The sequence below is a fragment of the Rhincodon typus genome, chromosome 25, assembly GCF_021869965.1.
Source record: "Rhincodon typus isolate 14 chromosome 25, sRhiTyp1.1, whole genome shotgun sequence".
NCBI lineage: Eukaryota > Metazoa > Chordata > Chondrichthyes > Orectolobiformes > Rhincodontidae > Rhincodon > Rhincodon typus.
In genome coordinates, this window is record NC_063356.1 from 35,102,801 (window position 1) to 35,130,091 (window position 27,291).

Sequence of the window (27,291 nt, forward strand, 5' to 3'; positions counted from 1 at the left end):
GGACAGATGGGTTTAAGGTTGGAGGGAGTGCCCATTGCTGCCAGTGATCCCCCAGAGGGTCAGACAGCTCTGTTAAGGAGGGCTTCTCTAGAGCCCACAGCCCTCCCATATAGAGAAATTAAAAAGCCAACAGGAAGAAGCTTCTGTGGCTATTTAAGTAGCACAATTGAATCATACAATCATAGTACAGAAGGAGGCCATTTGACCCATCATCTCTGTACCAGCTCCTGACAGAGCTACCCAGCTAGTCCCATTAACCGGCCCTATCTCTATAGCTCTCTAAATTCATCACTTTCAAATATATATCCAATTAGCCTCTGGGTGGGAGGGCCATCTGGAAAGATACAGAGAAATAGTTCAGATGGGTTGATAATTTTTGCTTGCTTCTGCTTGTTACAATAGACCAAGATGGATGCACTGTCCGTTTGATTGCTTTCCCCTCTTCTTTTTCCCTTTTTTGTGTCTTTTTCTCGTTCTTTCTTCTCGGTGATGTCCTGAACTTCCATCCACAGCACGGACTCCGACTCTCGGCCTCAACATGGACCTGGCCCGGCGATCACTCAGCTGGCCGTGGCAACCTCTCAGCCCGACGCAGTTGTCTTCCGGCCTGGCATTGCCGTCTCTTGGCGGCCCACCATGATGGTGGCCCAGCATGGACTTCCACCCTCAAGGTGATTCCAGTCGTTTCCCGGCCTCAAGACCCTCAACGTGAAGCCTGACCCAATCTGGAGTCAAGTGCTGCTGCAGACAGGAGGCTAGGTGTGGACAGGGTTGGAAAGACTGTCATTCTGAACTTCTTATTTCTTTATTTTTCTAATTTATACCTAGGATCTGTAACGCTGGGTTTTTTTTATTTCTTCATGTTTCTAATTTTTTTCCCTAAGAATTTGTACTTAAGAATCCGTACCTAGGTACTATCGTACTTAAAGTGGCACCATAAGTGTTGACTTGTAAATTTTTCACTGTACTCATGCAAGTATACATGTGACAATAAAGCTAATTCTAATTCTAATTCGTTAGATTATATCTATTATCACACTGTATACTTTCTAAGAGTTAATGATTGAGCATACATACTGTTCCAGGTCTTGGATAAGGAATCTTCCCCTGATATTCTACCCAGTGGCGATCCGGGCTCTCTTTGTGTGTGAAAGGTCCATTAAATACAGAACGAATATCAGCCATACTGTATGCACAAACTGCTGAGCCACTGAAAACAGAACTGAGAGACAAAAGCAATGTTGTTCGGACATTCTCAATTATTGGTACTTCAAAGAGAATTTCCTTAGTTTGACTTCCAGTGTTATTCAACTTTAAAGTTTGACTGCTGCAAAGGATCAATTCCGTTAAACAAAAAATGGGCAAAGAGTGATTTTTTAGTAAAAATATTCTCACATTTATCTCTCTAAATGCAAATGTTCTGAATTGCCTGAACAATGCTCCAGGCAAAAAGTAATAAATCACATCTATGTTCAATCTAAGCAAACCAGAGAAAAAAAAACATTTAATGCAAAAGGTTGTTTCAAAGCAGTTATAATGTTCCACCCACTAAGGTTGCATGGGCAGAACAAATAATACTAATACTCTATATTTGTACAGGAGTGATCAAAATGACCATTCTTTCGTACAACGATATTCTTATTTACCTGGAGGATGTGAAGACTCCATAAATCACTGGCAATTTGTCATCATTTGTGTTGAACAGAAAAACATCCTCTTTACAGAATAAAAAATGAATATAATGTAAGAGACTTTGGTCTAGAAAATTAATCCTTTTCAAGTAAAATTGAGCAGTGTTATGTACTTACTATATAAATATACACAATAAAGTAAATTAAATCCTTAAAAATGTCTTTATCTTCTTCCCAGGCATTTTCCTTTTAGATTTATCCATTCTACACAACATCTACACTGTAGAACAAGTTGAACTTCTGCGAATATTGCTCCATAATTATCATGAGAGACTATGCCAGTATCTAAGAATGATTAATCCTCTGATGAGTTCTCCCCTTCTGGGGATCAGTTTGGCCTATGCTCACCAGCTCAACATAGCAACATGACTGAGTTCAATAATCTTGTTTTGAAGGATATGGCAATGAATCTATGCCCTACTTCATGCCACCATACTTAGAGCCAGAGGTCAGTCATCAGTAAGCTGCCTGATGTGGCTATTGGTAGAAAACCTCCAAAAATGTCCACATACCTATCAATGTTAAGACATTAATGCTGTTCTCTCAATTCATAATACTGGTAAGTCTTCCTTGCCTGTATATGAAGCATGACTGCTCATATGAAATTGTCATGGAATCACAAATATGACTTTGCGGAGTGAAAAGAGGATTCAATTGAGATCAATTCAATTTGGCTCGAGAAATGAAGACTGAAATCCAACAGACTCTATGCTGCATTTTAATTTGTTTGACATGAAATCAGAAACATTAGCCTTCACAACAGAGATTTTATGAGACTACAACATTGTATCATGTTAATTTTGTATAAACAGCCTTCTATTTTTAGGGCTTTGGAATAAACAAATGCTCATTAAAAAAGTAAAATGACATGTTACTTACGCAGCTCATCAAAATATGTCTGATAGCCTTCAGGCCCTGGGACTGAGCAAATTAGACGAGCTTTCAGAAATGTGGTCCACTTATTGATCAAACTCCGCTGACCTCCAACATCTTTCTGCAAAGATTTAGATCTTAATCAGGTGGTGGAACATTAATCAAACAATACCTGGGAGAATCTATATTTGACACAATTTAAAGTAATTCAACTTGCATCATCATTTACAAGAAACTCAGACAAAAGCATGTAATTATGCCAGCAATGTCTCACAATCAATGAGTCAGTCAATTAAAGACTAGGCCACAATATTTTCTTGGAGCTGGGAAAAGGACAGGGAGAGAGGGATGTGTTTTCACACAGCAAGCCTGGAAGAATTTCATGCACATCCTGCAATAGCTAACAGCATGCTAACTTCTCTGGCTTCCAATTAACAGCCTGGTTGCTTATCAGGTGAGAAAGCAACTGCAAAATGAAATATCTGGTCAATGTGGCAACCTACAGGGAGAGTTCATTTGGCAGGGTGCGAAGGTTGGGAACTCTTGTTGGGAAGGGATAGGGGGAAGGTGTTGGCATCAACCTATCATGTGGAGGTAGGCTTGTGTGGAAGAAGTACTCCTGACTCAAATTCAATGCAGTAGAGGAACTTACCTCTTGGATCCAGACTTTCACACCTCTTTTTATTGACTGTGATTATCTGCACATAGCCTCCTTGAAAGACTTTAGTTCTTTTCACCAAGATCCTTCTTTTTCTTACTCCAAGAGAAAAGTAAACAAGAGAAGGCTGCAGAGGCAGAACTATCCTAGAATGTGTTACTGAAATGTAAGTTCGCTGTTATGGGACTTGCAAACAAAAAAGCATTTAGGAATTACCAGCTTGTTGTTTGAATGAGCTAAACACAGTTCCACTACAGGAACCAAGTCAGTTGGGACATTTGATAAGTTTGATGTGGGCAAACATACACTTCCTGCATGTAAATGGGCAGATGACTAGGCTATTTTTAAATTTGTTACTTTTACTTAGTCAAAGCTGACAATTTAATCCACACTAGATATAATGACATAATGGCCTGGACTTTCCGACTGGCAGTTAATTGTTTCTGCAGTGTAAATGAGAGTTGCATCTGTGGAATCACCGACATAGCTGAATCTGAGGGAATTGTCTGGAAAATTGATAATTTGGTTGGCAACTGCCTGTTGTTGAGCAGGTTATTGCTTAGCAGGTTCTATTTGATAGCACCAATGAAGCATCTTGCATCATTTTACTGCTGATTGAGAGTAGACTGATAGAGCAGTAATTGGTCGGTTTGGATTTGTCCTGCTTTTCATGTACAAGACATGCTTGGGCAATTTTCCACATTATCGTTAGATACCAGTGATGTACCTGTACTGGAAAAGTTTGGCTAGGAGTGCAGCAAGTTCTGGAGCACACATTTACAATACTATTGCTGTAATATTGTCAGGGCTCATAGGATTTGCAGTATCCAGTGCTTCCAACAATTTCTTGACATTACACGAAGTGAATAGAATTGGGTGATAACTGGCATCTGCTGGAGACCTCTGGAGATGGAACATCTACTCGGCACTTCTTGATGAAGATTGTTGTGAGTGTTTCAGCCTTATCTTTTCCACTGACGGGCTGGGATTCCCCATGATTGACATTGGGAATATTTGTGAAGCCTCCTCCTCTAATGAGTTGTTTAATTGTCCACTACCATCCACAACTGGATGTGACAAGATTGCAGAGCTTAAATCTGGTCCCCTGGATCACTTAGCTCTGTCTATCGGTTGCTGTTTGACGCGCAAGTAGTCCTGTTTTGTAGCTTCACAAAGTTGTCACCTCATTTTAAGTATGTCTGGTGTTGTTCCAGGCATGGTCTCCTGCATTTTTCATCTGTGCTAACATAAAACCCTTTATTTATACATCTATAAATCATCCAACTTTGCCCCTGCCTCAGCACATATGCTAACTATTACCCGCATCAAGGCATTTGTTCAGTTTATCTTCAAATACTCCAACATACTTCTGGCTGGTGTCCATATCCCACCCTCAATTGCCTGTAGGCCACCTAAAACCCCATTGTTTGAGTCCTTTCTTGCAAAAAAAATCCCACTCACTATCTTTGTACTCACTGACCTACACTTTTCAAAACCCTCCCGTGACTTCGCTCCTCCCAGTCTTTGTTACCTTCTGCAACCTTAAAACCGTCTCAGATAATAGTGCTTCTTCAAATCATGCCTCTTAACAACCCCGACTTTATTGCTGTACCTTTAACTGCTTAAATCATTTCAGCTCAGAAATTCCCTCCCTAAACTTTTCCAGCTCTCTTATTTCCTTTGAAGATACTCCTTGAAACTATTTAGAAGGTACCATATAAATCCAAATTGATTCTATTGTTTATAATTATGGCAGTTGGCATTTTTACAGGAATGAAAGTACAGAGCAGGTTCGCCTGTTGTACAGGGTCAGTGCTTATTTGATGGCAAATGGGTGTACCTGCCAATGAATTTCAAAGATCAATGAGTTTAAAAGAGATCCAGTTAGGAATAGAAAGTGAATTTATCCCAACCCCAAAAAACATTGAAATTACTTTATTAATTACTAATCATAAAAATATATATTTTCTTTCATGACAATATAAAGTGAGCAAGCTATGTGGGTTCAAATTACACTGCAAAGGATTACAACAAGAGAATGTTCGATGAATTATTTCAGACACTGTTCAATAATTATTCTTTCTAAAATAAGAAAAGAATTAAATCTAGTTTGGAGGAATGATGTTGCTCTGTGCAATCAATCATGCCTAACATCTTTTTACTTTGTGTCCCCTGCCATAAATTACAACTTTTCAAATTGATTTCTTTTTGCATCAGACTTTTTTTATTTAGCAAACCATCATATTAAGTGACTTACAGTGCTTCGAAGACCGTCATAAATGTGTCAGTAAATTCAAAAGTTCTGTACTATGACACAAAGGAAAATGAATTAAAAACCTTCCTTTCATGTAGAGATCATCCTATGTTGAAAGGTCACTGTCAAACCTATTTCAAATGATGGATGCTTCATACTGCTGTAGGTACGTTACACTGAAAGTATGGCATTTTGGTTGTATAATTAAACTGACAGAGCTATTTCCTGGGCCTTCTCAGAAGCAAGAACAACTATTAAAATCATGTTTGTTCAAGTTCATTTGGTGTTACTTAAGCAGCAGTGTGCTAATTGCATCAATGTGGGTGCAGAAAGCCAAAACAAAATATTAAAAGTTGCAATTGCAGAATGGTTAGCAATACCACTGGCATGGGTTGGTAGATAAAGATACTTTTACCCAGTTTGAGTTATATCAGTTTCAGATAAAGTTATACCTGATGTATGGCAGCAAATGTCAGAAAAGATTTACCAGGAGGTTGCCAGGAATAGAGGGTTTGAGATATAAAGATAGACAGGAAAGTCTGGGATTTTTTTCACTGGAGCGTAGGGGGTTGAGAGGGGTGACCTTATGGAAGTTTATAAAATCATGAGGGGCATAGATAAGGTGAATGACAAGAGTCTTTTCCCTAGGGTGGGGGTGTTCAAAGCTATTTTTAAAGTGAGAGGAGAAAGATTTAGAAAGGATGAGGGGAATGAACTGCCAGAGAAAGTGGCGGATGCTGGTACAGTTACAACATTTAAAAGACATTTGGATAAGTTCATGAATTGGAAAGCTTTGGAGGGATATGGGCTAAGTGCAAGTGGGTGGGACTAGTTTAGTTTGGGAACATGGTCGGCATGGACTGGTTGGACCGAAGGGTCTGTTTCCATACTAAATGACTCTATGACTCTTTACTCCACTGATTCATAGGGTAGGTATGAAATAAAAGATGAATTTAAGTGGAAATTGTTCTCCAGTATATATAACTGATCTTGAAGTGAATATCAATCATATTGCAGCACTCTGACGTTATGGGCCGGTATACCATCACGACTTGAAAGACTGTTTTAACAATGTTAGTCAGTGCCTCTACTAGATGACCCAAGCATTCGGCACTCTTCCAGAATTCTTGAGGTCAGGACATTTGCAAGAAGTAAATTAGGTGTTGACATCAGTATTGATGTTGCTGGGGTCCCTATAAAGTGTAGCCAAAGATGTAGCAGGCCTAAGTGTGAACAGATATGGCTAAAATAAATTGCTTCTTTTTCACAGAATTGGACCTTATTTGAAAATAACAGCTGATCTGCTTGTGACACTTTGCTGAAAGAAACCAGCATTCCCAAATTTGGTGGTTCTTATGTCTGCCATTTGGCAAGTATTGCACCACGTGTTGAGGTCATCAGAGGTAGAACTCGTAGCAATTCAATTTGGAGGTTTGGTTCAGGTAATGGAGAAAATAACAAGACTTAAGGTAGATCAATTTCCTGCACCTGGTGAAGCCCACCTCTGAGTATTAAAAAAAGGTCAAAAAATTGCAATGGTATTAGTGCCAATGTTACAAAGATCTCAGGAATACAAAGTTGTGATTCTGGGTTGTAAATTTGAAAAATGTCATGCCATTATTCAGGAGAGTAAGGGATAACCCTGGTAACTACACAACATTTTTTTCATATATTTTTTGTGAATCTATCAGAAAACAAAGAGTTGAGACAGATTGGCCAGGTATTTGGGAATGTCTGCCCTGATCAGATATAATCACCACTGAATTATGAAGAACCAGTCAGTCTGATTAGTTTCATGGATTTTTTGAAGAGGCAGTTAATCTGTGGGTACATGGGTGCCTACTGATACTGCAGATGGAATCTACTGAAAGGCATTTGAAAAGTTTTTGCTTTGGACAACATATTGTGTTATGCCTAGCAATGGATATTTGATAAATCTTTAAGGAACATGTTCATTATGTCATCACTATATCATGGTATGTGACTTAATGGTATAAAGCTCCCTGTCGACATCTTACTGGGTCCTCTTGCAGCATGACACCTTGATAAAAGCAATACATCTGAATTGATTAGTTTGAACTAATGTGTGTAATGTACACATATAGGTACCACGTGCTGTGATAAAAGTTTTTTTATATTCTTCAGTATTACATTACACGCAGCCAAAAGGCACTTGGTGAATACAGCATTCATAAAAATACTGAAGATTACTTTGTGAGGGTGAAAATTGCTCAGGGGGTGGAAAACAGTGTAAAGATGTCGAAACATTTTCCTGTTTCCTAAAACTAAGTTTCCAGGTGACCTTATGTTAGGATGATCAGTGAGTTGTATGGAAGGGAGCAGAAACTCAGAAAAGCATTGAAACAGATTAAGTGAGTCTAACAACACAATGGCAAATGGAGTTCAAAATGGGGTATTTTGCAGTCATTCAATAAAGGCAAATCAGAATATTTTCACATTGGTGAAAGTTCAGGAGTTGTTGAAGAGTAAAAAGATTGAGGTGTACATGTACATCATTCATTAGCAGTGCAAAAATACAAAAGATAACTAAACAAGCTTGTGGAATATAAGCCTACATCCTGGGGGTGCTAGAATGCATTAGTGGTGATATTTTAGTGTATAGAGCCTTGGTGAAACAATGTCTGGTGTATCATATTCAGGTTGGGAGAAGCTTCCAGTACAGTTAGGTTTGACTTGGGGGTGTACAATATAGATTTAGCAGAATGGATGAAAATCATTAAATTATGAAAGATTATGAAGGCATCTTGCATAAACTGGCTTATATTCCTTTGAGTTTAGGAGATTAATGGAAGATTTAATTGAAGAATTTCAAAAATGATAAAAAGAATTTGGTAGAGTAGAAACAGAGAAGCTGTTTCCTCTGGTGGGTAATCCAGAGCTTAAAATTAGAGTTGGGTCTTTCAGAATGCAATTCAAAAAGTTTGTGCACACACAAAAAGTCATGATGAAACTTTTAAAAGTACTCCAAGGATGTAAAGCACTTTAGCATGTCCTGAGGGATTAAAAAGCTATTTACTTTCTTTTTTATCAGTGGAAACATGAAACACTCGCCAAGACATTGACAGACAGATTGTTATGTAAGAGTGTCAAGGTAGGTGGAGCAAAGCTTTACATCTGCTATGATTATGAATTGAGCAGTGGAATAGACTTGAAGGCCTGAATGGATAATTCCTGTTGTTGTCTCTCTTTCCCAGATGTCACCTACAAGGGGGCAGATGCCAGAACGATGTCCCATTACACCAGGACACAGTCAAAATGGTGTGATGACAAAATAGTAAGCAGGCCTCATCATAATTTCCGTCCCCTTGAGAACCTTCCTGCCCTAATGTGTCACAACCCGTGAGAAAGTGCAAGGCCCTTGTCTTTGGGTTAGACTTCAGGCTGTAATGCATACAGTTTCACTTCATGAATCAAATGTTCACTAAGATTGTCTGAGGAAACTGAACACAGAAAGGGTGTGAGCTTTAACAGTGCACACATTCTAATATTTAAAGCATTAAAGAAGATCAGGTCTTTCAAAGGTCAAACTGTTGCAGAGGTAAGTTAAATTCTCACCAAGCACTTGAGAAAGACAATGTGTATGCAAGTTAAAATCATTTGGAGCAATTGTCAGGATGAGTATAGGATGACGCATCACACTCAGGGCAATATCTACTGTGACCTCTTTCATTTGTCTTCTAACTCTGGAATTTCCCAATCTGTTTTTAGCTTTGCAAATGGTAATCATGAAAGCATCTGGCATTAGCTTTGTTACATCAAGCTTCAGCCTTCTTCCAACTTCCCATGCAACTTACTTATCTGACATGTGCATTCAGTCAACCGGTTCCAACAGAGAAATCTGATCCGAGAGTCAAATAACTTGGCAAGCTGGTTTACAAGAACTTTATGACCCTATAGATAATTGTTCCTGAAATTTTGTAGCTTTAATATGAGCCTCCTATTGTAAATCCGGCAGGAGGCCAGCGATTCCATTCTGTGAAAGATCGAAATGGATCTTGGTGTTGTTTCCCTGAAGAGAGATTTCAGAATGGAGCTACATTTTTGGTAAGCTGGCTGCAGGACCTCAGGGCCCATATGTCCATTTCGATCATGAGGTGCATTAAGTGGGAAGAAATTCTTGACTGAGTTCACTTAAATTAGAAAAGACTTAATCTTTTATATTGAAGCAATTGTCTCACAAGGGACTTCAGACAATGTCAAGAATAGGGCAAGAAATCTGTTAGTATACTCACATTCCAACAAGTATTCTCACTGCGTGTGGAATATTTTAATAAAAAAAGCAACTTAGGCTGATGTAGCAAACGTAGAAACTAATGGAATCTGTGCAGGGTTTCACACCATGCCAAATCATGAACTTGAGTTATACGCTCGACTGTTCACTACGTTCTGATATAACTAAGTTATCTATTATTTTACACGAAGGTTATTCACAAAAGGACCAGGGATTGGCAGAATTTTGTACAGTTACTGGGGATCTAGGCTGCCATCTGGAGAGCTGGTGAGGCCCATCCACTGCTTTTTTAGAGAAGGCCACCACACCTCATGTGACACTTAAGCACTTAACCGGCCAGTGTCGAGCAATAATGACCCTCTGGGGTGGGAGTCCCATCTTCAAAAGCTGCCAATTAATCAGAGGCTAGAGACTAGACAGGTTAGGACAATATTCACTGGAGTTTAGAAGAATGATGGGAGGAGATGGGATCTCATGGAAACCTATAGAATTCTAACCAGACTAAACAGGGTAATTGTGAGAAGGATGTTCCTGATAACTGTGAAGTCCAGAAACAAGGGGCACAGTTTAAAGGTATGGGCTAGGCCATTTAGGGCTGAGATGAAGATAAATTTCTTCACTCAGAGTGTGGTAAGCCTGTAGAGTTCTTTGTGACAGAATGGAGTTGAAGCCAAAACATTGACTGTGTTCAAGAATAACTAGATGTCGATCTTAGGGCAAAATAGACCAAATGGTATGAGGAGAAAGCAGGAACAGGCTATGGAGTTGGATGATCAGCCATGATCATATTGAATGAGAGAGCATGTTTGAAGGGCCAGAAGGTTTACTTCTGCTCCAATTTTCTATTTTTCTCTGTGGCTGTTTTATACTCAGTTTCTCCAGATAGGTGGTGGTGGCTGCTACTAGCATTATATCCACCAAAAGCGTCAGATTGAGGAGACCCCCGTGAAGTGGTGGGTGATGGTAGGAAGCGTAGCCACAAGGTGAGGTTGCAAGGTTGTGGAGGAAGGTGTTTAGCAGCATAAGTTGGGATGTAGCTCTCAGTAAGACATCCCGCTCATGATGTCAGGCTCTCAATCACACAGTGATTGACATCAAATGAGGGTTAGCCCACCCATCCCCCCTCCCAGGAACCTGCAAGTGTACACATCAATGTATGGTTGCCACAATGTTTCACCTTACTTGTCACTGGGGTAGCATTAGTGGTGGGGTGATGAGACCTTTACTTGGGCCTTAATTGGCCACTTAAGGGTAACAATTGGTGATGGGACCATTGTGGCCTTCCCACCATAAAACAGGATGGAGATAAGGTGGTGGCCCGGTCTCCATCATTCACCCGCATGCACAATTCAGTGCCTCCACTCCCGCCTCACCACCAAACAAGCCACAGCAGAATGTATAAGATTCCACATGCCTCAGTACCCAGTTGGATTATTTGAAGGCAGGGGGCATGTAAAGTAAAGCAGGTAGCCAGTATACTGCCTTCCCACTACACTGAATTTATGGGGTTAGAGGAGTGTTTAGGGGAGGTCCAGGCAGCCTGCCCTCCCTTAGGCCTAGTGATGTCCCCTTAAGTAGTCAATTAATAGTCAATTTGGACATCGTTCTGCCTTTGCCTGCGACTGGGGAAGGTGGAAGGAAGGAAGGAAGACTCAAGGTGGGAAGGAAAGTGGGGTGCCTTGTGCCCATCAGGTAATCCCTCCCTGAGATCATATGATCCTCTTTATGTCTCCCCCAGCCTCAAAAACCACACCCCTACATCCCTTCACTTACTCTCTGGGGTCACCAATAGCAGACAATCAAAATGTCCTCACTTAAGGCCTGAAGGGCAGAAATCCATATCTCAACTTATTAAGGCTTCTGCCAAGGTATTGTCCCTGTGAGGCATCCACATTTAAAGACAGTGAAGTGCCTACCGGCTAGGTAGTGGGGTAAGCAAAAAATATCCAGTCCCACCCCTGTAAAATTCATTTCTGTGTTTCTATGAAGTATGGATAGAGTTTCTCACAATCCTCCATGACATGTGAGATCAATTGGCCAGGAACAACATGAAATTATGTTTTACTATCAGTATTTTACAGGTCCATATTTTTTCCTTAAAATTTTCCAAAAGCTCATCATTTTAATAACTAGAATCTGAACAATGGTAGGATTCTGTCTCTTCACTGTGATCCCACAAGGCTCCATTGACATGTGGAAACACTTTAAAACATCACGAATAACTTACATGGCAGGGCACTGACCCTTCACTAGCCTTTGGTGCAGTTCCAAGTTTAGTACATAAATCTCTCCAGGTTCTTTTCTATCTGCCTGAGGAATACTACTTGAAACAATATATCAGTCATGAAAGCATTTCTATGACAGCAGGCGGTTTTTAAAAGGACAGCTGACATCCTAAAGGAGAGACGGAAAAGGGAACCAAAGACTTCTGTTTAAAATTTAGAATGGCTTAGATTCAGATGTTATTCTTAAATTGTAAATTTATTTTCGTATTAATCTGAAGATATTATTAGAAGAAACTGAAATCTGAGCTTAGCTCCTTCAGAAAACAATTATTATTCTATAGACTGATAGAATGCAGAGTTTACTAGATTGTCAGGAAAGATATATTTTGTCCATTGCTGAAATGAATTAACAGAATCAAAAGTCAGTTTGAGTTCAATTTCCTGTGTAAAATCTGACACAAGGTCAAGTGGAAATCTGCTTTATTTTGAAAGAACATCTCAAACTTCAAGAAATAATCTTGTGTACCGGATTAGTTTATACAACAATGTTAGCAGGAGCATTTCTTATCGGTAATCCTGAAAATTATATACTTATTTAATGTTATTCTTCCCAACCCATTATTCCCTCTACTTTAATACCACACTGTCATGGAAAATCTGTGAAATTTCTGGGAGTTACCCTTAATCCACAATGTTCCTTTGCAGGACATCTCATTTGAATGTGCAAATGCTTCTGCCCAATGTGTGTATCTGGGTCTTGATTTGGCACAAGAGATTCAGTGTCCTCATGGCTTTGCTTATAAATGAAAATAGCCCCTTTGGCAGTGAGGCTGGAAGCACTGCCAGCAGTGGGTGCTGAGCACAGGCAACAAAGGCAAGCAGTAGCCATGTGGGGAATGAAAATCACTTGATTTCACTGTCTATCATCTTGGAAGGGGTTCAATGTGGTTTCTGTGATGAAGCAGTGAATATCTGACATTAAATTCAGGGTTTGCATGTTAGGCTGTTTGTTAGTCCCTGAAGCTGTGATGAGATTCAAACGGATAATGATGGTGAACATTGGCAGTTCTACATAAAGAAGGCCACAATTTCCAGTCTGTTGAATTTGAAGTGCTTTGGATGCTTCATGCAACTGTAATAAAGTATTGGATACATTGTTATCCTTGTTTATTTCCCTCTGTTGTTTTCAATCCAGTTAATTTCACTCTTGCTTTCACCCTCATGATCTTAACTTGCAACTGAAATCTTTTTTTTTGTTTCCTTTCAAAGCAGAGGTAATGGAAGTGAGCCTATGGGATATGAAGTAAAAATATGCAGTTATTAGTCTCTCAGTGGCTATTGATGTGATGCAGCCCAAGATTATAATGAAAAACAGATATGTGTCTGGTGAAGTTAATCTATTTTTGGAAATTGGATTCAAAGGGAAGATTATTCAGATGAGCAGATGGTTCAGCAAAAATGATGTCAAAAGCCAATACTTTCATTGACAGTACATCCAAGTTTCTGCTAATATTTTACACATCTTTGCATTTGCAAAAGGGAAAGGAATTTTACTAAATGTACAAAACTATAAAACAAAAATTAAGTCACATGCTTGCACTTCAGCATGCCAAATATAAGGTGGCTTTTATAAACAAATGGTAGATTCTACCAAGTCCAAATATCTCAGGCATGTCACATATGGAGAAGGAGGTTAAATATTGTTGTGGGTTAATGAAATTTTAATCTAAAATAAAAGAAATTAAGTCTGCTCATGGTAACAACTGTCAGGTTTTATGTGAGATGAGTTTGGGCTGATTTTATTCATATCCTGTGTAGAACGTGCCTATATCTCATGCATTTTGCACACATTTGATGAAAATATTACATATTTGCAGAGGGCGCTATGGATGGCTGCAGTAGGGAATGCAATTCAAAAGAGATGTTTTACTTGGTTAGATGTTTGGACTAATTATTGGAAAAATAGAGAAGTTTTATTCTGGATTAGGCTGCCATAAGGATCATTTTACAGAGCCTGACGGAAACATCTATGATATAAAAAAAAAGGAACAGGTTGTTCCATTTCTCCACACAAGGGGAAAGAAAAGTCACTGGTAATCATATTTTTATGAACCAACCTTACAAACTCTCGCCACTCTCGAGTAAATGGCCTTCTCAGTGCTCGTAGTATCCAATGCCGTTTCTCTTAAAAATATATATATTTTATCATCGTCTTCATTGGAGGTGTCTGAGATAGGGTACATTCCAATAAACTTGGGGTCTAAAGAAATATAAATGACAAGTATAATGTCAGTTAATTTAGTCATTTCAAAAAAAACTTGAACAACAAATTAATGCAATATGTCATTCAAAATTAGTTTGCTAAAAAACATTGCCTCTCCATTCATTTTCAGGAGTCTGTTTGGTAGTCGTGCAATCATTAATAAATGATTGAATGTGTGGCCAACATAGATACACAGAAAATACGAACAGAAGTAGGCCACTTGAACCTTTTAGGCTGCTCCACCATTCAATATGATAATGGTTGATCATTTTACTCAGTGCCTTGTTCCCGCTTTCACCCCACACCCTTTGATCATTTTTACACGATGAATTATACCTAACTCCTCCTTAACCACATTCAATGTTTTGGCCTCAACCATTTCCTGTAGCAGAAAATCCCACCAGCTCACCACATTAATGGTGAAGAAATTTCTCCTCAGCTCAGTCCTGAATGGCCTACCACATATCCTTAGGCTGTGACCCCTGGTTCTGGACGCCCTGGTCACCAGGAACATCCTTCCTATACTTACCCTATCTAGTCCTGTTGAAAGTTTATAGGTATCTATGACATCTCCCCTATTCTTCTAAACTCCAGTGAATATAATCCTAAATGATCCAATCTCTCTTCGTACATCGGTTCGGCCATGCCAGGAATCAGTCTGGTCAACTTTGTTGTACTCCTGCCATTGCCAGAATATCTTTCCTTGGATCAGGAAACCAAAACCACACATGGCGCTCCAGATACAGTCTCACCAAGGTCCTGCGCTTTAGCAGCAAGACATCCCTGTTGCTCAAAGCAAACTAACTCACATTCTTCAATTCTACAAATACTCTCTTCATTCCTGGGCCAAGACATCGGACCCCTAACACTCAGTTTCCTCATTTTTTCTTTCCAGGCTCCGTACATGATTTCCAATGGATGTCTTTTCTCTGGGCTAAAGCTTTCACATAGATTTGCTTTATCAGACTTGTTGCTCTCCTATTTCTGTTTACTGATCCCTACGGAGTTGGCTCTCACCCAACTTTGGCCATTGGCCCAGTTCTTTTAATTATGTTGTAGCCATAAATTCTGGCTCCCCCACTCCCACTGGGTCTAACTATAATTTGTTTTCACTGCCCAGTTCCAGTGTCATATCCCAATTTTGCATGACATTCCACCCCCCTTGATCAGAAGTTTTTTTATCTCACAGTCCAAGCCCTGGGCCAATGCTTGTTCTCAACGTGCGCTCAACTCCCAACCTCCCACTCAGTTCCCATCGCAAGTGTCAAACTATGATCCTCTATTATGACCTTGACAACAGGCCAAGGAGAGTTAATTTATTGGGAAACAACCTTACCCTGTTCTAACCTTGTGGGAGGTTAGGAGAAAAAAAAGATAATGTGAGGCATGAAGCAAAGAAACAGAAACAGAGAAGAGAAATTAAGTAAGAAAGGAAGACAGAGTTGAAAGGAAGAGAAGAATTTTAGGCCTTGATTTCTTCCTATCAGGAGAATCAACAAACCTAATAAAGATAATTTTGTATAAACAGTGCATGCGAATACATCATTGCTGCTATCTTCCAAAGAGGTGATTTCCCTCAACAATAATTATCAACTTGGAAATCTTAGAGTTAGCAACAGGAATTCCATGCAATACATAAAAGCAATGTCACAGTAATGCAAAAGTGTTTGAGTGCATTCTGAAATGCTTCATTTTGTATCCTTGGAAGATTCATCAGAATTGAGCAACTGGATGATCTAACATATGGGCAGAATCCAGCATTCCTAGAATTTCCAATGCTTTGCCAATCTTTACTTTCTCCTTCACTGCGCACTGTTACACACCCATTAGTAGAAGGAGGTAATTTGTTGCTGAGTCTGTCATGATTAAATATGAATAACCTACTGTAGATACATGAAGTCAGTTTTCTTGAGGTTTCAAGGATTCACCATCTGAGTTACATCTTCAAGACAAAGTACAGAATTGTCTCTTCCATGCAAGTCTGCTTCAGCTTATTGCAGGCTGTGAAACAAAGCTGAAGTTTCAGAACCTAATATACAATTTTAAACGTGTTAATTTCCTTTTTGATGCCAAATCTGTTTGCCAAACACACTCAAACTGTTAACATGCAGTGTGCCTTAGTCTCACATACCACTTAGCCAAAGTGGATTGTTGTGTTCTGTGCGGATATACTGATTTTCTCGATGGTGGATTGGGGAGCGAAATAGAGCGATATCTCTTCCAAGAAAGTCAGAAGATGTTCCAGCATAGAGATATTCATCTGTAGATTGAAAAATTAAATGGACAAGTTTAGAATGTCAGCATTAAAGGCAGAGTTTCAAACACAAAACACTCGCTGTCCGTCATGTAGTCTGCAACAAACCATGAATCCATTTTCCTCTTTCTACTACTTTGCTGGCATAATTTCAGTCCTAAAGAAGGGTATTACCCGAAACATTGACTGCTCCTTTCCTCCAGATGCTGCCTGGCCTGCCTGTTCTTCCAGTCTCCTGTTTGTCTACCTTGGATTCCAGCATCTGAAGTTTTCTTGTCTCTGATATAATTTTTGTTTTGGGTAATAGTTATGACAGGGTTAATGTTGCATTAAACTCCACCTGATCTGATTATGTCATAAGGACTTATGTAGGGAAAGCTAGGAAAATTCTGGATCACACAGGAGAGAGTAGAATCATCTAGATCTCCTCATAATCTTTGTAACAATGTCTACCATATCAACATGACTGTGATCATGCAATAAGTTACATGTTATTTAACACAAGAGTCTCTTCTTGCTCATGTACCTAATGGATTTCCTCTGCCAATAGACAAAGAATGCTCTGTAGATATCAATCTAAAATGAGAATAGTGGCAGCAAAACTACAAAACTCTGGCTAGCCCAGACAACATAGTAACAATTTAATGATTTTTGTGGCTGCACCATCACAGCAATGATCTCTACTTGAACTGGGCAGAGAATTAATTTTATCCAAAGAAATTATTGATGAAAAAAATGCCTTTCAGAATATCAAACCTGTGTAGGTGTTTGCTCTCCTACTGGAGACATGTTATTAATGTTTATGCTTCAGTAACATACACATATCTATACAGTAAATGGAGGCTTCGCATGGAGATTTCTTAGTGGCTTGGGGGCTTGAATCATCTTTTTCCACTCAGATACTTTGTGCAACATATATAAATCACTTTCATGATGCTATCCATAAACTTTTTTTTTAATGGTAGATCCACTGTGTAGTAGCTTTCCATACAACTTATAAATGACTAAGGAGAAGATATATAATATGCACTTTCACTGAGCCGGAGAATTAAAACTAAAAGTTAAATAGTCTGAAATTGGAGAACACATGTAGCTTCATTTGCATTTACTTTGCAATATTATCTTGTGTAATACCAGTATTCAAAAACAAACTTCTTTTCCATGAATTGATTCCTCAGGAGAGTTTGAGGATTCAACAGACTAGTACACTTCCAGACTGCCACATGCAATGCATCAGTAATAGAGTTGACTAAGGGTTAGGATTACAGAATTGCCCGCGAAATGTAAATGTTAGGGAAATATTCAGAAAGAACAAAGGAAGTCAACAAGTTTTCTTTCTGTGATTTATTGCTTGTGCATGTGAGATGGACTTTCTGTTTTGCAATACCAGTTAATAGGATTTCTAAGAGGCACAGGGCAGGTAAATCTGATAACTACACAAACTGTAATTTCAGCAAATCATTAAATTTGAGGAAAAGTGCGTGCAGTTTTTGAATCTTCAACAGACTCTGGAACACCTTGCATGGTAACAACACCATATTTGCAGAAAATATTCTTTCGATGATATTTTTAAACGTGCTTTTAGCTAGGTTTAAAATGTTACCAGATATTGGCCAGAGGGAATGTTCATGCACAGATTTTCAATGTGACTACGTACACTAGCCAGACAATTCTACCTGTGTATTTCTCTGAGGGATGTTTCCACTTCTATTATTCTGTAGGGAATACAGTTGTCAGGTCCATTTATAAAAGCAAGAGATTCTTGCCTGCAATGTACTGGCTTCACATTTCCAGCAACCCATTAAGCAAAACAATGATGTTGAAAGACAAATGAAATCTGAGCGCTATTGATTAATTTTACAAAATGCTTTGATATATATATATAACAAAGGTGGATCAACATACTGACGTAGAAAATATTATGTCCATGGGTGGATCAGCTTCCCTCTTTTCAAACTCCCTGGTTAGTCACAGCAAACAGTTAAGTCCTTTTTTGATAATTGTTTTCAGTAGAAACAACAATAAGCACTTACAAGGCCTTGTTGAGTAAAAGAAAGAACTATTTTATTATGTGTTAACTTCAAGAAAAATATTAAAGGAATAATGTCAAACATATGGTCTTCTGACGAACTGTGCGAAGGCACCCAGTCTCTCACTCACTCACTCACATGCATATATTAAATTAAATGGGGATAGTTTGTTGGAAACATTATTGCTGAAACTGTGAATCCACTGCATTGCAAACAAGAATCTCCTGCTGTCATTAATAAACCTGACAACTGTATCCCCTACAGAATAACAGAAGTGGAAACATCCCTCAGAACAATACACAGGAAGAATTGTCTGACTAGTGTGTGCAATGACATTGGAAATCTGTTCATGTACATTTCCTCTGGTCAATATCTGGGAAAAATTTTAAACCTAGTTAAAAACACATTTAAAAATATCATCTAAAAAAACGTTCAGCAATTATAGTTTGGTTGCAATGCAACCAGATTAGTTTGATTTGCAAGGTATTCCAGACTCTGCTGAAGATTAATAAATGAAAATGATATTAAAATAATATGCAGTTTAGAGTCTCTTTGGGTGTCCTTAAGTGTAAGTGATTAACCTGAGATCACGAGACAACAAGGTGTAGAGCTGGATGAACACAATAGGCCAAGCAGCATCAGAGGAGCAATAAAGCTGACGTTTCGGGTCTGGACCCTTCTTCAGAAATGGGGGAGGGGAAGGGGATTCTGAAATAAATAGGGAGAAAGGGGGAGGCAGATAGAAGATGGATAAAGAAGAAGATAGGTGGAGAGGAGACAGACAGGTCGAGGAGGCGGGGTTGGAGCCAGTAAAGATGAGTGTAGGTGGGGAGTTAGGGAGGGGATAAGTCAGTCCAGGGAGGACAGACAGGTCAAGGAGGCGGGATGAGGCTTGTAGGTAGGAGATGGGGGTGGGGCTTGAGGTGGGAGGAGTGGATAGATGGGAGGACAGGTGAGGGAGGCGGGTACAAGCTGGGCTGATTTTGGGATACGGTCGGGGGAGGGGAGATTTTGAAGCTTGTGAAGTCCACATTGATACCATTGGGCTGCAGGGTTCCCAAGTGAAATATGAGATGCTGTTCCTGCAACCTTCGGGTGGCATCGTTGTGGCACTGCAGAAGGCCCAGGATGGACATGTCGTCCAAGGAATGGGAGGGGGAGTTGAAATGGTTGCCACTGAGAGGTGCAGTTATTTGGTGCGAACCGAGCATAGGTGTTCCGCAAAGTGGTCCCCAAGCCTCTGTTTGGTTTTCCCGATGTAGAGGAGGCCACATCTGGAACAGCAGATACAGTATACCAAATTAGCAGATGTGCAGGTGCACATCTGTTTGATGTGGAAGGTCTTCTGAGGGCCTGGGATGGGGGTGAGGGGGGAGGTGTAGGGGCAGGTGTAGCACTTCCTGTGGTTGCAGGGAAAAGTGTTGGGGGTGGTGGGGCTGGAGGGGAGTGTGGAGCAGACAAGGGAGTCATGGAGAGAGTGGTCCCTCTGGAAAGCAGATAAGGGTGGGGAGGAAAAAATGTCTTTGGTAGTGGGGTCAGATTGCAGATGACGGAAGTATCGGAGGATGATGCGTTGGATTCGGAGGTTGGTGGGGTGGGACGTGAGGATGAGGGGGATTCTGTTTTGGTTATTATTGCTGGGAGGGGGTGTGAGGGATGAGTTGCGGGAAATGTGAAAGACTCGGTCGAGGGCGTTTTAGACCACAGTGGAGGGGAAGTTGTGGTCCTTGAAAAACGAGGACATCTGGGATGTCTGGGAGTGGAATGTCTCATCTCGGGAGCAGATGCGGCGGAGGCAAAGGAATTGGGAATAGGGGATGGCTTTTTTGCTGGAAGTTGGGTGAGAGGAGGTGTACTCTAGGTAGCTGTGGGAGTCGGTAGGCTTGAAATGGATATCGGTTTCCAGGTGGTTGCCAGAGATGGAAATAGAGAGAGGTCCAGGAAGGAGAGAGAGGTATCGGAGATGGTCCAGTTGAACTTAAGGTTGGGGTGGAAGGTGTTAGTGAAGTGGATGAACTGTTCGAGCTCCTCATGGGAGCACAAGGCGGCGCCGATACAGTCATCGATGTAACGGAGGAAGAGGTGGGGGATAGGGCCAGTGTAGCTTTGGAAGAGGGATTATTCCACATATCCTACTAAGAAGCAGGCTTAGCTTGGGCCCATGCGGGTACCCATGGCCACCCCTTTGTCTGTAGGAAGTGGGAGGAATGGAAGGAGAAGTTGTTAAGGGTGAGGACGAGTTCAGCCAAGCGGGTAAGGTTGTCAATGGAGAAGGACTGGTCGGGCCTGCGGGACAGGAAGAAGTGGAGGGCCTTTAGGCCATCTGCATGGGGAATGCAAGTATATAGGACTGGACGTCCAAGGTAAAGATGAGGTGTTGGGGACCAGGGAATCAGAAGTTTTGGAGGAGGTGGAGGGCGTGGGTGGTGTCACGGACGTAGATGGGGAGTTCCTGGACCAAGGGGGAGAAAATGGAGTCGAGATAAGTGGAGACTGAGATCACAGTTAGTTGCTTGATTTCTGGGACTGTCAGCAGCAATGCTCAAAATACATGGGACAGCAAACCAATTCATACCTGAAAACACCCTGTGAAAATTCAATCACTGAATGACCAATGGAGAAAGGTTGATCCCATTCATGAGAGAGACAAAATCTTCAAGGAGCTGCTCCTCCAAGTTTCTATCACTTCTGTGCAGGTTGTCCCATCAATTAAACTTCCCTATCTTGCGCTCCTGCTGCTTCACAACAGACAAAAACAATGGTTGGAGGAGCAGCAAGGATGGGAAAGAGGGAACCTGTGATTGGATTAGCCAGGTTGGGTGGTCTTGGGTCCACCATGCGGCACAGTTAATGATCATTAGGGTATTGAGAGAGGGGAAAACCAGCTGGGACTAGGCTCGAGTGTTCTCCTGGTGGGAGTGAACAGAGCTTGAGTGTCTTCTGGGCCAGCCATGGGGATAGAACCTGAGTGACTGCTGGGCAGAGGAATTGGTGTGGAGGGGAAACAGTGGACCAGGATGAATGTCAGTTAATCCATTAATGATTGGGTAGATTTCGCAACTTTTATGTGTGGTATAAGTTTATCTATCACTGTCCCAGTTTATTGGAGTTTATAGCTATTCACAGTTTTCAAAATGCTGATAGGAGAGAATGTTTTCTGTTCAGCTGAGGCAATTAATACCCACAAGTTAAAGATTCTTCATGAATAAAAAGAGGGAGATGATCTGCAAAATGTTTACAAAGTCAGCATCCTGCATTCAATTTTTACAAATGTTTTCAGGAAGGTATTTACAAATTACATATTCCTTTCAGCTACAGAGGTAATGGACTGGATTTTCCAGAGGCCAGACAGTCCTTTCTCCAGCATCGATGAGAATTCCGGGTATGGGACTCAGTGGAATCCCCATGACAGCACTCTCCAAAGGAAGTGCCCAGGGAATTGAAGATTCCACTGAGGATTCCTGCTGCCTGGAGCCCTCTGAAAGTCTCCATTTAAATCAGAGAGTTCGAAGGGTTTGTCCGGTTTGCCCCTCTCTGAATACCCTATTGCTCCATGCTCCTGTAACTCTGCTGCATGGTGGGCCCAGGATTTCACTGATGTAAGTAGTTACTCAGATAATGTATGCTACACTTGGTGTTTGCACTATCTTATTGAAAGGAGAAATCCCTAAAAAATAAGAAGGTAATGTGACAACATGACTGCATCATCTAATGAGGGATATAATGAGAAGGAAAGGGGAAGCCTACGGGTAGAGACAGAGAGTTCCCCGGTGTTTCAGTTTTGCGCTCCAAAATATAGCTCTGCTCTCTACCAATAGCAGCTCCTTGAAATACAAGCTTGTTTGTGTATTTCCTGTCTGTAGGCAATGTTTACGGTCCAGCATCCGAAAAATCCTCATGATGATGCAAATAAGATGAGAGTCGAGGAATTTCTCACACTGCCTGCAAGAAGGATTGGTTGTTGACTGCTTTAATTGCCTTTGGATAAAAGTTCAGCTAACCTGATATCTCATTCATATTGGTATAATCAAACTCCTGACTTGTACCTTGTAGATGGTGGACAGGTTTTGGTGAGTCAGAAGGTGAGTTACTCACCGCAGTATTCCTAGCCTCTGACTTGTTCTTGCAGCCACTGTATTAATGTGGTGAGTCCAGTTATGTTTCTGGTCAATAGTAACCCCCAGGATGTTCACCGTGAGATTCAGTGATGATAACATAATGGACTGTCAAGGTGCGGTGGTTAGATTTTCTCTTATTGGAGATGATCATTACCTGGCATTTGTGTGGCGTAAATGTTAGTTGCCATTTGTCAGCCCAGGCCTGGGTATTTGTTGCATTTAAACACGGCCTGTGGAGGAGTCACAAATTGAGCTGAACATTGTGCAATCATAGCTGGACATCTCCACTTCTGACCTTATGATGGAGGGAACGTCATTGATGAAGGTTGTTGGGCCTAGGCCACTACCCTGATGAACTCCTGTGGTGTTGTTCTGGAGCTGAGATGATTTAACAACCGCAACCATCTTCCTTTGTGTTAGGTATGATTCCAATCAGCAGGGAGCTTTTCCATGACGTCTTGGAACTGAGACGACTGACTTCCATCAACCGCAACCATCTTCCTGTGTGCCAGGTATGACTCCAACCAGAACAGAGTTTTTCCCTGATACCCATTGATTCTAGTTTTGCCATGCCTCCTTGATGCCACACTCGGTTGAATGCAGCCTTGATTTTACGGGCTGTCACTCTCACCTCACCTCTGGAATGTGGCTGTTTTATCCATGTTTTAAACAAGTCTCTAAAGAGATCAGGAACTGAGTGGCCCTGGTGGAACCCAAACTGGGCGTCACTGGGCAGGTTATTGCTGAGCAGGTGCTGCTTGATAGCACTGTTGATAACACCTTCCAACACTTTACAGATGGGGCTGTAATTTGCCTGGTTGGTTTTGTCCTGCTTTTTGTGTACAGGACTTACCTAGCCAATTTTCCACATTGTCGGATAGATACCAATGCTGTAACTGTACTGGAAAAGGCTGGCTAGGGGAATGGCAAGTTCTGGAACACAAGACGTCAGTATTATTGCCAGAATGTTGTCCAGGTCCAATAGTCTTTGGAGTACCCAGTGCCTCGAACTATTTCTTGATTTCATCTGGAGTGAATCAAATTGGCTGAAGACTGGTATCTGTAATGCTGGGGACCACTGTAGGAGGTCAAAATGAATTATCTACTTGGCACTCCTGGCTAAAAATTGCTATGAATGCTTCAGCCTTATCTTTTGCACTGATGTGTTGGGCTCGTCCATCATTGATGATGGGGATATTTGTGAAGCATCCTCCTCCAGTGAGTTGTTTCATTGCCCATTGCCTTTCATGATTGGATGTGGTAGAACTGTAGAGTTTGGATCTGATCCATTGCATGCGGGATCACTTAGCTCTGTCTATAACTTGCTGCTTTTGCTATTTGGCATGTAAGTAGTCCTGTTTGGTAGGTTCATCTGGTGGACACTTCATTTTTAGATATGCCTGTGCTGCTCCTGGCATGCCTTCCTGCATTTTCTATTGTACGAGGGATGATGCCTTAGCTTGATGGAAATGGTTGACTGGGGGATATGCCGGGCCATGACGTTGCAGATTGTGCTCAAGTATAATTCTGCCACTGTTGATGGCCCACAGTGCCCTCACGATTGCCCAGACTTGAGTTGTTAGATCTGTTTAACGTTTGTCTCATTTAGCACAGTGATAGTGCCACACAACAGAGAGTATTCTCAATTTGAAGGCAGGACTTTTTCTCCACAAGGACTGTGTGGTGGTCACTCTTACTGATACTGTCATGGACAGATGCATCTGCAGCTGGCAGATTGGTAAGGATGAGGTCAAGCATGTTTTTCCCTCTTGTTGGTTCCCTAACCACATGCCGCAGATCCAGTCTAGCATTTAAATCCTTTAGGACCCGACCAGCTCGATCAGTAGTACTGCTGCCGAGCCACTCTTGGTGGCGGACATTGAAATCCCCCACACGGGGTATATTTTACATCCTTGCCATCCTCAATGCTTCCTCCAAGTGTTGTTCAACACGGAGGATTGCCAATTCATCACTGAGGGAGGACAGTATGTGGTAAGCAGCAGGGTATTTCCTTGCCCCTGTTTAACCTGAAGCCATGAGAGTCCATGGGGTCTAGAGTCAATGCCGAGGACTCTCGCGGACAACTCCCTCCTGACTGTACACCACTATGCCTCCACTTCTGCTGGGTCTGTCCTGCCGGTGGGACATGACATATCCAGGGACGGTGATGGTGGTGCCTGGGACATTGTCTGTAAAGTATGATTCTGTGAGTATGACTATGAGGCTGTTGCTTGACTAGTCTGTGAGACAGCTCTCCCAATTTTGGCACAGATGTTAGTAAGGAGGACTTCACAGATTCAACAGGGTTGTTTCTATCATCGTCCTTTCCAGAGCCAAGGCCGGTGGCAAGTGATCAGTCTGGTTTCATTTCTTTGCTGAGACTTCGTATTGATTGATACAACTGGGTGGCTTGTTAGGCCACTTCAGAGAACAATTGAGAATCAACCAGATTGCTGTGGCTCTGGAGTCTCGTGTAGGCCAGACGAGGTCAGGATGGCAGATTTCCTTCCCTGAATACCAAAGGTTCCTTGACAGTACCTGTCAAACCTGCATTCTCTGTTCCCAGCACAGAATAGGGGTGGTAGATACGTAGGAATACCATCATCTCCCAAATTATTCTCCAAGTCACATACCATTCTGACCAAAAACTTGCAACAGCAGTTCTGCATCATCTTGAGTAAAATCCCTGGACTCCTTTATGGAACTGTTGGCACCATTACACTTTGCTCCACACTTACAGACTCCGGCAGTTCATGTAGATGGTTTGGCACTACCTTCTCAAGGCAATGAATGATTTGTAATAATTCTTAGTTCTGGTATAGAAACCATTATCCCAAGACTGAATTTGTAAACAACGAAAAATGGCAATGCAGGAAAACCTCAATGCTTACAGACAAAACGCAATAGCAAACTAATTTCTAATCACTGAACAGATCGTGTGGGATATGAAATCTTAACAGAAGTTAAATCATGACTTATGTAAGCAAATCATCGTAGAAAATGAGTTTTGACCTGCTATTCATTGTGTAAACAGTGAAAGGTTAGTTTGGTTTATGGTGGGAAAATTTAATTTTAAAGCTGCAAAACATTTTATTTCCTACCATCAAAATCAGCTGACATTTCTCAAGTCTTCTGTTATGCTGTCAAATTGAAATCTTTTGTGTGGCAGCAAAAACCTTGAGAAATACTATTAAATAGTGTTCCAATAATTTGAAAGCCCTGCTCATTTTCTGATAATTTTGCATTGCGTAGCATGTTACAACTGTAAGAGGGATTATTATTTAATTTACTAACCGTAAACATCACACTCTTAAATCATACAATTTTCTGAACCAGGATTATTAGTTTGATACAAACTAATAAAAAGAATGCACGCCAATTAACATCCCATTTTCCAATCAGCACATTAAGCATTAAATGTTACCAGACGCAAGCATTGTTATTCTCATTAAATGGGTCAAAGACAGAACTGTACAATTGGATTTTGTGTTACTGGAAAATCCCTTTCGTGTGAGCTGGGAGCAAGGTTAATGTTCCAGAAATCATAGCGCATCCAAAAAAAACATACAGCTTGATTAGATGCACAGTAGTTCTTCTTTACTGAGTTGAAATATGTATCCAACAACTTCATCCAAAGTTCAGTTAGTAACCCTGTTACCCTGTTACCCTGCACCCAACTGAGCCTCACAGATGAGAAACTCCACTAACAGTGTTCAGTTAATTGATCTCAACTTTAATGGAGCACAATTGGCATCAGTACTCCTGAGCTCAGGAAGAAAAAAATAACAGGCAAAATCTGCTCTAATCTATGTCCAGTGACCATCTTTATGCCAGTGGAATGTTAACATGTGGGAGATTCAGATGAAGGCAAAAAAATCACTTCCATTAGCAGGGGATTTTGGGGTTAGAGAAACTAAATAGAAGATCATTGACGAAAGAACCAGGAGTGAGATTAAGTTTTTTATTGTCTGAAACCAAAGGATGGCTGTAGAGTTTCAACAGTGATTTTCAAAAGAGAGTTGGATATTATTTTGAAGAGGAACTATTTACAGAGCCGTGGACAGATTACTGACCATTTGCAAGCTTGGCATTCTACTTGACCTTAAACTAAACTCCTGACACTATATCTTCATCAGCAAGACGTGCCTACATATAACCAATGTATTCTCTATTTTTTCTTATTTTGAGGTGTGAGAGAGATTTATTCAGTGCATGGTCACTTTGAACTTTTTAATGCATGCTTGCACACATGCCATATAACAGTCTATTAGCTGCTGAAACTCTTACCCATAGCTTTGTTACCTCAATCCTTTTCAAAGGGCTCCTGGTTGACCTCTCATTTTGTACCTTCCAAAAATTTGAGATCATCCCAAACTCTCCATTCCATGTTCTAAGTTAAGTTAATCCATCACCCTTTCTGCTCACTAACCTACATTTGCTCCGGATGTGGTAACACCTTCAATTTTATACCCTCCTCCTTGTTGTCAAAGACTTCACCCACCCCTCCTCCACTTCTCCACCTCCACAGCATTCCAAGATTCCTGTTCTCCAATTTTGACCTATTGCACATTCCTGACTTTCTTCACTTTTCCAATGACACTTTTACCTGCAGCAACTGTGGCAATAGTGGTAGCTCCCTCCTCAAATCTCTCCCTCTCCTATTCTTGCACCTC

At 40.9% G+C, this 27,291-nt stretch overlaps 2 protein-coding genes across 2 annotated transcripts in view; both read right to left on the minus strand.

Moving 5' to 3' along the window:
* The window catches only part of LOC109913838 (cadherin EGF LAG seven-pass G-type receptor 2-like), a 990,249-nt gene that overhangs the window by 376,765 nt on the left and 586,193 nt on the right, over positions 1–27,291 (minus strand). The gene's annotated exons all lie outside the window — the stretch shown is intronic.
* Positions 1–27,291, minus strand: part of LOC109912364 (semaphorin-3D-like) — an 82,825-nt gene that overhangs the window by 18,403 nt on the left and 37,131 nt on the right. Inside the window, exons 6-10 of the mRNA XM_020511787.2 lie at positions 16,348–16,476; positions 14,071–14,213; positions 2,571–2,685; positions 1,647–1,716; positions 1,078–1,222 (exon numbers count right to left, since the gene is read on the minus strand). Coding sequence (XP_020367376.1) covers positions 1,078–1,222; positions 1,647–1,716; positions 2,571–2,685; positions 14,071–14,213; positions 16,348–16,476 — 602 coding nt within the window. The remainder of the gene's footprint in view (positions 1–1,077; positions 1,223–1,646; positions 1,717–2,570; positions 2,686–14,070; positions 14,214–16,347; positions 16,477–27,291) is intronic.